Raw genomic sequence first — 12,251 nt, forward strand, 5'->3', positions numbered from 1 at the left:
GGGTTGTTTTTCAGACTGGAGGCCTGTGACCAGTGGAGTGCCACAAGGATCGGTGCTGGGTCCTCTACGTTTTGTCATTTACATAAATTATTTGGATGTGAAAATAAGAGGTACAGTTAGTAAGTTTGCAGATGACACCAAAATTGGAGGTATAGTGGACAGCGAAGAAGATGGGCCAATGGGCTGAGAAGTGGCAGATGGAGTTTAATTCAGATAAATGCGAGGTGCTGTATTTTGGGAAAGCAAATCTTAGCAGGATTTATACACTTAATGGTAAGGTCCTAGGGAGTGTTGCAGAACAAAGAGACGTTGGAGTGCAGGTTCATAGCTCCTTGAAAGTGGAGTCGCAGGTAGATAGGATAGTGAAGAAGGCATTTGGTATGCTTTCCTTTATTGGTCAGAGTATTGAGTCCAGGAGTTGGGAGGTCATGTTGCAGCTGTACAGGACATTGGTTAGGCCACTGTTGGAATATTCTGTGCAATTCTGGTCTCCTTCCTATCGGAAAGATGTTGTGAAACATGAAAGGGTTCAGAAAAGATTTACAAGGATGTTGCCAGGGTTGGAGGATTTGAGCTATAGGGAGAGGCTGAACAGATTGGGGCTGTTTCCCCTGGAGCGTCGGAGCTGAGGGGTGACCTTTTTAAGGTTTACAAAATTATGAGGGGCATGGATGGGGTAAATAGGCAAAGTCTTTCCTGGGGTCAGGGAGTCCAGAACTAGAGGGCATAGGTTTAGGGTGAGAGGGGAAAGATATAAAAGAGACCTAAGGGGCAATATTTTCACAGAGGGTGGCACGGGTATGGAATGAGCTGCCAGAGGAAGTGGTGGAGACTGTACAATTGCAACATTTAAGAGGCATTTGGATGGGTATATGAATAGGAAGGGTTGGGAGGGATATGGGCCGGATGCTGTCAGGTGGGCCTAGATTGGGTTGGGATATCTGGTCAGCATGGACGGGTTGGACCAAAGGGTCTGTTTCCATGCTGTACATCTCTATGACTATGACTCAAAATGTTAACTATATTTTTCTCTCCGCAGATGCTGCCAGACCTGCTGAGTTTCTCCAACATTGTCCATGTGTCGTCCAATGTCTTTTTGACTTTGGTCTGTTGCTGCTCTGCGTGCTTAGACATATTTAGCATGGTGCTCACTGAGACTGCATTGCAATTTCAATATCATTTCTGAAGCAGCCAGGTCAACTATTTTTTCTTCCTTTCTCAGCGCCTTGCATGTGTCTCTCCTGCTATTTTTCCAAAATTTAAATGATTGTTTCCAATTAATTTTGTATTTTCTGATTTAACTGTAATACCAAAGTCAGATAGTAATGACTATTATGTATTGATTTTTTTGCAAGCAAGTTATTTAAATAAACTGTAAAAATTCTGACCTGTCCCATTTAGGATTTAACATGCTTGACATAAATCCACTTCTTGCACTTGATTTTTGAATTGCTAGAGCTATGTGTTTAATTAATGTTGAATGTTGCAAAATGTCTTTTGAAAGTGCTGATTAGCCAGGTCATAAAACTTTTCAGTCCACATAGAATCTTACTTCCTGAAAGAGGTGGAGGAGATTGATTTTGCAGAATTTTCATCTTGGGAATTCACCCTGAAATTTTTGTTCCCAATTTGTTAGTAAAATACCTCGTTTTAAACTCAAATTTAAAATAACTAACAGAATTAAATAAACTATTGCTTTGTATCAAGAGATGCTGAAATATAGAGCAGTGTGAATATTTAGAACTTTTTAAAAATAAATCAAGCTTTACAGACTATAGCTGGGAAATTCCTCAAATCTGGTCCCAGTCTGTCAGTGTTACTTTGCCAGAAGCATGCAGAAAACTATGTTCAAGTACAAAGATAGCAATAACTCCTTCACCTAAATACATTAACTTAATATAGTGCCTGGATATTGTGTTTAAGATTGCAATGATTACATTACAAACTAGATAAATTATCAAGACACAGAAAATCCTGCGAACATTGCTAACATATAAAATGGTAAATAAAAAGCATAACATTTTCTAGACATTACCGTATTGGATAGAATGCGGGTTTGATACTTGCTCCAGAAGTTCCTTGAGTTTGTCGGTATTTTGCTGTTTCAATGAAAAAGTGAGTAATAGTTCATCTGAGGCTGATACTCGCCCTACATGTATCCATCCATTAGGAAGACTGCAGAAAAACAGATAACTCATTACAGATACATGTCCAATACATTGAGTGTTGTGCATATTAGGGTCATACAGCCTTTATTATTCAATCACAAAAATTGAAAAAAAAAATCCAGGAAACTCTTTCACAAAAGGATTATCAAGTAAAGGTTTGAAAGAGAACTGCTGAATCGGCTCAAGTGAAAAATAAACACATGTTTCATTCTCCACAATAGTTCTACAGGTGTCCAAATACACATTTGTTCTGTCACCTTTGGCCTTGGCAACATCTTAACTCGCTGCCATCCTGATTATTCCCTTGGTACAGTCCCAATTCCATACGGCCCCATCTATCAAATGTTTATAATGCATTTTTCAATGTATCTGGTAAACAACCAGTTTAGTCATCAATGAATTCATACACAATAACAACTTATTTTTTTCTGTCTAAAATTCACAATATTCCCAGATCATTTTATTTTCTTTTCTCATGATATGTGGGTGTTTCTGACTTGCCAGCATTTATTGCCTGTCCTAGTTGCCCTACAGATTTTGGTGGTGAGCTGCTTCCTTGAACTTAGCTGCAGTCATGAGCTAATAGGTAGACCCGCAATTCTGTTCGGGAGGAATTCCAGGATTTGCGCTCAGCGACAGTGAAGGAATAACTATAACTTTCCAAGTCAGGACAGTGTGTGATAATCAGCAGGTGGTTTTCTTGTCCATGTTTAACCTGCTACAATGAAACTTCATGGATTCTGGAGTAAATGTTGAGGACTACAGGAAGACTCCCTTCCAACGGTACATCACCACCTCTGCTAGGTCTGTTCTGAACATATCCTAGAATGGTGATGGTGTTTCGAACATTGCATGTAAGGTATGACTCCATGAGTCTGACTATGTCAGGCTGTTGTTTAACTAGTCTAAGAGACAACTCTTCCAATTTTGGCACTAGCCCCAGATGTTAGGAGTCAGCAGGGCTGTTTGTAGCATGGTTGTTTCCAGTGCCCTGGTGAGATTTTGTTGCAATTGATACAACTTGCTAAGCCTTTTTGGATGGCAGTTGAGAATCGATGTTGGTCTGGAGTCACATGTAAGCCAGAGCAGGTGAGGAAGGCAGATTTCCTTTCCTGAAGGTCATTAGTAAACCAGATGGGTTTTTCTGACAATCAACAATAGTTTCATGGTCATCATTAGACTTTTCTACCATTTTTATTTCATTTACCATGTTCTGCTCTCTTGACTGATTCCCACTGAACCTCTGATCCACTCAACATCTCTTCTTGGACCTGATTCTAAGTCATGTCACGTATGGTATGGTTTCCTTTCTTCTTGTACTTTCACTTTCAAAATTACCATCAATATTTCTTACTAGAAAAAAATGCCCGTCACCTTCTTGTTTTTGAAAGCTACCTATTTCCCCATCCATAACATTCAACTTCGCTCCAATTTCTTCAAATGTCTTTTCAGATCCCAAATTCTATTTTCCTACAGCTCCTTGTCAGAAACCTTCTAATCAGATTTCCTACTACAACTCTTAACCAACATCTCTAATGGCATGCTCTGCAACTTTGGTGACTTATCTGTCCTTTCCTCCTTTAGCTTCCTGTAGCCTTTGACACTATTGAGCTGAACGTCTTCCTCCAACATCTCTCTTCTCCACCTCAGCAGGATAAGTCTTGTTTTGTTATCCAAATCAGAGCCACAGAATCTTTCAATATCATACCATTACCATTGAGACCTCCAGTGATCGGTTTCTGTCTTCTCCCCTATCTCATTTATAGGGTTCCCCTCAGCAATATCAAACTGGGATCAACTTCCAACTGGCTTTGACATCAAGCTGTGTTCCCTAATGACATTGCGTTGGCACATAGCTTGTTTATCAGACACTATTTAACCAGCAGAATCTTGCTCAAACTAAAATTGATGTCGCTGTTCTGCCATAAACAGTTTCTCTCAGTTCCATTCCTATTACTGGCCACTGCCTCCAACTGAACTAGTCTGTTTACAGCCATGACATCTGATTTGACACTGCACAAGCTTCTGACTCCCAAATGTCCTACAAAATCAATATTCTCTTGTCTTAGCAGCTACACTTCTAAAATCTTTATCCATCACCTCTATCTTTCAATACTGCCTTGGTCAGCGATCAATTCTCATCATACAGTAAACTTCACTCTAACCTCAGCTACTTGCAACCTGTCTGCCATCAAATCCTATGCATTCTTCTTTGATTCACATTGACACCTTATCCCCCCAACTCCTTTAATATTCATGTTTAACTCTTTGAAACTATATCCCTAACCCATTTCTGACTTCTCCTAGTCCTGTAGTCCACAACTTGCCATTCCTCTGGTGCTAATCTCTTATGCATTGTGTCTATTGGTGGTTGTGTGTTCAATGAACTAGGCCGTATGCTCTAAAATTCTTGCCCTAAATCAGATGCCCCCACCCCCCCAACCTCATCGTCCTCTTCAAGTCTGGCCAATCTTTTGCTTATTTTTCCTATTATTCCCTCCCGTACAATCCCTGTGAAGTGCCGAATGTTGTTTTCCTCATATGTTACTGTGACAAAAGCTTTATACAGCTAACGGTACAAATGAGTTCTGAGTGTTTTGTTCACACCTTCCAGTTGTGGTTTATGCAGCTTCTATTTGCAGAAGCTGCCTTAAACAGGGGATGTTCATGTGACACTGACACATTTCAAACAGATATGGCACAAGACAAACGTTGCTGGTGAAAATATAATATATAATGTTGAAGCAATAACTGCAACTGATCAATAATGTCAGCAACAAGTGCACATGGCAGCAATTACGGAGGCAGATGCTGCTGTATGATTTACCCACTGAAGTACTGCTGGTTTTTGTATCTGTAGGCTATTGCCCAGTTAGGTCTGATTCTGGTCTACAGTTTGAAATCAGCTCGAATTTTACGCAGAATGAGTAAATTGCTCCTCAAGCATTAAGAATTCAGAAATTATCATGTGGGCGGACTCGTCAACTTAACAGGGAGTCAGCGGAATGGCATGACATCGTTCCCTGCTTCAAAGGGCAATCACGAGGTCCGTCTCTTGCACTTACCTAACATTCTGATCTGGTTCCAGGTAAACACCGTGGCTGGAAGAGATCACAGCACTGCAAATACAAAACACCACGAACGAGCACCTCCTGTTGCAAACAAAGACAGAGATTTAGGAGAGGGAACGCGGGCACGCAACTCTAAAATACCGTGAATTCTCTTTCAAATCACGTTAATTCGATATCGTTATGGAAGTCATCAGCGTTTCTCGCCCTAAATATCTAGATTCTCGAAGTTCGGTTAAGGATGGCGAAAACGAGTTGGTTGGTTCACTACAGACTTGAGACCTACCCAGAGGCCATTGATAAAGAACTGTCAGGGAGGACGCGAATCGTCGCTGCCCAAACTCACTCTGCAATGAATTCACTCAGTCTGCTGTGTAAGTACTTCCGGGACGTACTGCACCACAACTCGAATATTACTGGTCATGGAGCTCTTCAATTCCAAAATAGTCCTGCAAAGATATATTTCCCAGCAAATGTTTTCAAAGCTAATTGTTTTGAATAAAGTACGAAAGATGGACGTTTGTTTCAAAGGGTCGAGGATGACTTGCTACCACTCCGAGGAGGATAAATACTTCAATCCTGGAGCCTCAGGCTCTGCCCAAGAGCCGGTGCAGGTTTGATGATGGAGATGAGTAGGACATTCTGGTGTGCTTTCTACTGCCTGCACGTGACCTCTGAGCATCACTGGGTGCATGAAGTGTTTGGTGCCTTCACCAGTTTGTGCTTTCCAGGGCAAGCGATTCCTGTGTGTTGGTGGGATGTTGTATTTGCTTAGGTAGGCTTTCTGGATATCCTTATAGCATTTACTCTGCCCACCTTACCAAACGTGGAGCTCAGAGTAGAGTGTATTCAGGGAGTTTTGTGTCTGTCTTGTGAGCAGTGGGGCTCACCTACCACATCTGGCTATGCTTGTCCCGTGCCTGGATACTAGCAGAATTGGTCTAGGAGAGAACACTTGTATTGGAACATGTATACTGCCAGTGGATTGGCAGCATTTTATGAAGGGTTGGTGTAACCCTCCAGTGATTTGAGCTGTCTACACAGTCCACGTTTTATGATCTTGCATTGCAGAAGCATACTGAAGGTTGGGGACCATAGCTGCTCAGTAGACTATGAGCTTAGTGTTGAGTTTGCAGTCTTGGGCTTCAACCACTCTGGTTACTCAGGCATCTGAAGGCTGCGCTGAAATTGATGTTGATTTCATTGTCAATGTTTACTCGCAGCAAGAGAATTATTTCAATTTGTTTGCACAAGCCCACGTGATTTTTTTCTCTTGCCTTTGATATGGTCACTAACCCCACCACCCTCCAACATCTTTCAGTTAATTATCTAGCTGAGTAAGATTATCTTTGAGGAGAAAGTGAGGTCTGCAGATGCTGGAGATCAGAGCTGAAAATGTGTTGCTGGAAAAGCGCAGCAGGTCAGGCAGCATCCATGGAACAGGAGAATCGACGTTCCTGAAGAAGGGCTTATGCCCAAAACGTCGATTCTCCTGTTCCCTGGATGCTGCCTGACCTGCTGCACTTTTCCAGCAACACATTTTCAGCTAAGATTATCCTTGCTTGTTAACTTAAAGTGCTGTGTCCTTTTCCTAATATTTCTATTCATTCATGTGGGTATTTCTGGCTCAGTCAGTATTTATTGCCCATCTCTACTTGATCAACAGAAGGCTAGATTTTACTGTATAGTAAAATGACTGCATAGTATCCAAGGTGGTGCTGAATATTGCACAATCACCAGCAAACATCATAGGTCTGACCTTCAGAGGAAGTGAAAGTCTTCGTGAAATAGCTGAAGGTGGTTAGGATATAGCACACCACCCGACAGAAATCCTGCAGTGATGTCCTGTTGCTGAAATGATTGACATTTAACCACCAGATCCATCTTCCTTTTTGGCTAGATATAACTCCAATTGATTCCTAGCTTAATTAGGCAAAATTTGGACTTTATAGCTTGTACCAGATTACATTTTGATTTTGATCCGGTGCTGACAAACATTATCTTGGTTATGCTACTCCGTATTCTGAAGCCTTGTAATCCTGAATTCATTCTCTGCTCGGTCATTAAAATCAATGCATTGTTACCTGATCAGTGATACTCCTTTTAACATTGAATCCTTTGTCATAAAGAGTGGGTGCTGGAAAAGTACAGCTGGTCAGGGAGCATCTGAGGAGCAGAAGAGTTGATGTTTCTATTATAAGCTCTTAATCAGGAATGTGGAATGGAGGAAGAGGGCTAAGAGACAAATGGGGGGGGGGGGGAAGGTAGCTGGGAATGCAATAGGTAGATTAGGTGGGGGGGAAGGTGATGGTGATAGGTCGGAGCAGATAGGTGGGAAGGAAGGTAGACAGCAGGACAGTTCAAGAGGGTGGTGCCGAGTTGGAGGGGTGGATCTGGGACACATTGATCCTGTGTGGTTGGAGGGTGCCAAGGCTGAAGATGAGGCATTCTACCTCCAGATGTCAGGTGGCTAGAAATTGGTGGTGGAGGCTGGGGGTGAACTGTTCAACCACAGGGCAGTGGAGTTGTCTAGTGCGAGTGACCCAGAGATTTCTCTGAAATGTTCCGCAAGTTGCCGTTCTGTCTCCACAATGTAGAGGAGACCATGGCGAGAGCAACAGACACTGTAGATGACGTATGTGGAGGTGCAGGAAAATCTGTCGGATGTGGAAGGAGGGGCCTTGGATGGAGGCATGGGCCAGTTTGACACCTCTTGTGGTGGTAAGGAAAGATGTTGGGAGTGGAGGGTGGGTAGACCTAATAAGTGAGTCATGGAGGGAATGGTCTCGATGGAACCCAAATAGGGGTAGAGAAGGAAATATCTCTGTGGTGGTGGGGTCTGTTTGAAATGGCAGGGGATGATGTGTTGTATCTGGAGGTTGGTGGGATGGAAGGTGAGGAGCTGGGGGGTGGGGTCTGTACTTCTTGCAATTGGAATGGTCAGGTTCAAGGCGGAGCGGTGGGAAGTGGAGGAGATGCACTAGAGGGCATCATTAACCATGTGGGAGGAGGTCACTGAAGGAGGTAGCCATCTGGGATGTTCTGTGGTGGAAATGGTCTTCCTGGCAGCTGATGTTGTGGAAACAGAGGAATTGGGAATAAGGGATATCATTTTTACAGGAGGCAGGGTGGAAGGAGGTGTAATCCAGGTAACTAGGAGTCAATGGGTTTGATTGTAGATGTCAGTGTTGAGTCGGTCACCAGAAATGGAGATGGAGAGGTACAGGAAGGGGAGGCAGGTGTCCGAGATGGTCCAGGTAAACTGGAGGTCATGGTGGAAGGTTTTGTGAAATTGATGAACTGTTCAACCTCTTTGAGGTGCTGCCAATACAGTCATCGAAGTAGCAGAGGAAAAAGTGGGGAATGGTGCCGGTGTAGCTGTGGAATATGGACTGTTGAGGCAGGCATAGCTGGGGCCATGGCTACCTCTCTGGTCTGGAAGAAGTGAGGGGATTCGAAGGAGAAATCGTTGAGGGTTCATCCTTTGCTAATGAAATTTCCTACAAATACCTACCCTCTCATTGAAAAGAAAGCCATAAATTAATTATTAATGTCTTTGCATTCCAACCCATTTTGGAATTTTGCCCGAACAGTTACAGCCCTTTGCTGTACATGGGTGAAGGGTCTTAAAGGTTTAGTATGGAGGAGTGCCCAAAGCACCATTAGAATCTTGAATGAGTATGACATAACAGCTGGGTCTTCCTTATTGTGACTTCCACATCAATGAAACCTGTACTTAATTGCCACTACAGAAACTACTCCTGTTCAATACCTCTGAATTAGGAAGCACAGGTTCAAGTCTGTTCTGCTCCACAGGCATGACATAACATCTCTGAACTGATTGATTTAAAAACTGTTTATAAGAGCCTCTTGTGTTAAACCAGTGAGTTTTCCTCTACTACACTAAAACAAACAGGTTCCCAGAGCCCTAAAGATGATTTGATTTGACTACATACATCATTCCTGTCCACCCGTAATATGCTTTGTATCTCTTTATAATGAAAGCAGTGCTTTAGAATACATGACAATTTCCATTCGTACGCCATGCTTATGAACTGTATTCTGCATCTTTATTCTCTGCCCAACCAGAGAACAGGTGAGTTATTCACCATGCATTATTACCTCAGACAACACAATATCACATGACTAAATCATTAATACAGTAGGTATACTTTGCTCTACATTTATTTACATAAATACAAAGATATAGGAAATCTATTAAAAACAGTATTTTTAAGAACAATCTGGATTAATAGGTCCATTAGAGAAAGTTGACTTTTTAAACATGTGCTTGAAATGTAACAGTCCTCTCTGACCAATCAGAAGAATTTAAGTTTTCTAAATTGTTTGAGATTAAATGATAGCTTTGGAGGTATGGTCAAAACTTAAAACTAGTAGTTGGAATCATCAGTTATGAAACAATTTTCAAGCAGTGCCAATTTTTCTGCAGTCATTAAGCGATTAAATGTCAAGTCTTCGTATCATGGTTGAGATTGGAATAAGGGCCTGCAATAGTTGACATTTCTTCTGCACATTTCTCTCAGACCAGTCATCAGCTCATATGGATGTTATAAAGTAAATTAATATTTCAAGTTAATTAATACTTCAAAAAAGCTGTCAGAAGAAAACATTTAATTTGTGATTAGGAACCTGGTACATGTAGTTAAGAATTTCTTATCATCTATAGTTACTCAAAATAAACCCTTAAGTCAACACTGCTTGAAACTAAATAAAACTAAAACAGATGAATGCATCGTGATATGACTATTTGATCATGCATTCCTGTTATCAGCTCTCTGAAGTAATATTAGTTTTTCATTTATAACCAGAGGTGGAAAAAGATCTAGTTCTGTTTCTATTTCTAATCAGCAATTCTATTCAACAGATATTTTCTCTGCTCCCTTTTGAAGGTATCAAATAATCCCAGACCAGCATGCATATTTTGAACATGTTATCAAGTTAACTAAGTTGCACATTTTTATATATGGACTCTGAACTGAGCAAGCTTGATTAGACAAGTGAGTTCAGAGTGCATAATACGAAGGAAACGTATTTATTTGACAGATGAAGTTTATATACACTAATTTAAAGTCTAGCTCTAAAATTTTAAGTCTTAATTTGTGTATTTTAATATGGAGCTTAGCAAAACCTAAATATAATACCTTTGAAAACTAATTTGAACTGCATTATTGTGCATTTGGATCATCAGAGTTCTTTAATAGCCAGAGGAAATATATATAACTAGCCTTGAGAAACTTATGGCATTCTTTATTCACAATGTTAAAAAAAAATCAAAACCTTCTCCGTTTCCTATATCTCTCTGTGCTACTGGCAAGGTTAGACTCAATCACCTTTAATTCCACTCAGGAAATGATCATGGGAAGGCACAGCAGCAATCATCTTGTGGGCATTCTCATAGCATTTATTTGGTGCTGCTCTGAAAGTAACATGAAATAAACTGAGTGAGTGGAAAAGTGCTTATCTCGTGCTCTACCATTGTGAAACAGTATATTCAGGACTTATGTCATACTGGGCACGCCATGTTAATGGAAGTTATGCAGAGTGCAGCCTGTTCAAATTTCTCAGCCAGCAAATCATTTCAATAATCACCTCATCAAGTGCTTCCGTTTGATTTGCAGGAAATAGTAAGAAATTTATTAGCAGCCATAGGGCTCAGTTAACGTCCATCTTGAAGTGTTCAGCTTATTACAGCTTGTATGAAGGAACATTAGGTAAAAATATGAAAACATAGTTTAATGACTTATTTTCCCCTGAAGAATGAATACAGAACTTCTAAGAAAATTGTTAGTGCATCTTCAATTCAACTAGTTTACTGTGGTACTTGTTGCTTCCTTTGGAAATAGTTTCAGACTGCACTATGAAGAAATGCAAATTGTTTCTGTATTATACTTTGTGCTCTTAATTTACCCAAAAAAGAAAATCCCTCACAGAATGGCCCAGTGGATGTGACATATATCGGCAGGCAACTTCTTCCACATAGGGCATTGACTGCATCCTCCACAAGCATCCATAACACACAATTCCTCCATAAGCTGAATTCTTGCAGAATCATTGGGTAAAGAACAGGAGTGAATGGCCAGGCTAATTTTCCCCCTTTTATAACCAAAAAATATTAAGATAAGGCTGTTACTGAGATAATTGCTTTCAGAATCCTGCTCAAAATGTTTCTCTCCCTTTATTAAATGTGAAAAAAGGGTCAAGCTGTGAAACCGCAGAAACCACTCATCATATACTGGTTAGAGGCCTCCATTTTCTCAGACAGCATGAAAAATCCAAGCACATGTTTAGCACATTTAAAGAATGCTCAGGCAGTAATCAAAAAACCATCATTGTAGACAACAGGAATTAAACATCGGCCAAGGAACTGTCAAGATTAAATTGAAATCAATACCATCTCATTTACAATACAAACTCATTACAAAACACTTTAAAAAAAAACTTGTATGTATTTTATACATGTATGTACATTTGCTGTGCATTTAAAATCATTAAGAAAAACAACCTGAACTTTTAAAATATTTAACTGATGGTAAATGTAATCCCAGCATCCAAATTTACCAAGGCTGTTCAATCTTAAAAGATGCAAATTAAGTAGTTCAATTTCAGGAAGTTTAGTTTTATTATAAATTAAAAGCTAATCAGTAACTGAAAAATAGTAATCTTCATCCTCTGTGTCATCTGATTGAGTATCTTCTCTACTCTTGAATACTGTTCCTATGTTAGACTTCTGTGCACCTGAAAAATATAGTCAAATTTCAAAAGCTATTGCAACTAGCAAAACATTACGTGTGTAGACCTGTACAACTATTAATCTGAGAGTCAAAGCCCAAGGCCTTACTTACCTGCAAGTTGGCGAGTCAGCAGACCTGTGTTTCAGCAGATGGGAGTGGGACAATACACATTGATTTGGATTTTATTGTCATGTGTACTTTACAGTAAGAATACAATAAAAAATGAAAAGTGATCATTCAGAGAAAGGTTTCAGGTCTTCAGT

General features: G+C 40.4%; 3 protein-coding genes across 6 annotated transcripts in view; 1 reads left to right on the top strand and 2 right to left on the bottom strand.

The window, feature by feature from the left end:
* Nucleotides 1–5,662, bottom strand: part of tpp1 (tripeptidyl peptidase I) — a 34,501-nt gene extending 28,839 nt beyond the window's left edge. The window contains exons 1-3 of the mRNA XM_043697333.2: nucleotides 5,523–5,662; nucleotides 5,234–5,320; nucleotides 2,036–2,175 (exon numbers count right to left, since the gene is read on the bottom strand). Of these exons, the coding sequence (XP_043553268.2) occupies nucleotides 2,036–2,175; nucleotides 5,234–5,320; nucleotides 5,523–5,533 (238 nt within the window). The 5' untranslated portion in view covers nucleotides 5,534–5,662. The remainder of the gene's footprint in view (nucleotides 1–2,035; nucleotides 2,176–5,233; nucleotides 5,321–5,522) is intronic.
* Nucleotides 5,309–12,251, top strand: part of LOC122553497 (uncharacterized) — a 113,756-nt gene continuing 106,813 nt past the window's right edge. The window contains exon 1 of the mRNA XM_087989740.1: nucleotides 5,309–5,610. The gene's annotated coding sequence lies outside the window, so the exon portion shown is untranslated. The remainder of the gene's footprint in view (nucleotides 5,611–12,251) is intronic.
* Nucleotides 9,190–12,251, bottom strand: part of mis18bp1 (MIS18 binding protein 1) — an 85,201-nt gene continuing 82,139 nt past the window's right edge. For all 4 annotated transcript variants that reach the window (XM_087989738.1, XM_087989737.1, XM_087989736.1 and 1 more), the window contains one exon: nucleotides 9,190–11,992. In XM_087989738.1, the coding sequence (XP_087845864.1) occupies nucleotides 11,892–11,992 (101 nt within the window). In that variant the 3' untranslated portion in view covers nucleotides 9,190–11,891. The remainder of the gene's footprint in view (nucleotides 11,993–12,251) is intronic.

Source organism: Chiloscyllium plagiosum, unplaced genomic scaffold, assembly GCF_037043375.1.
Source record: "Chiloscyllium plagiosum isolate Xiang-an unplaced genomic scaffold, Cpla_swu_hap1 HiC_scaffold_8, whole genome shotgun sequence".
NCBI lineage: Eukaryota > Metazoa > Chordata > Chondrichthyes > Orectolobiformes > Hemiscylliidae > Chiloscyllium > Chiloscyllium plagiosum.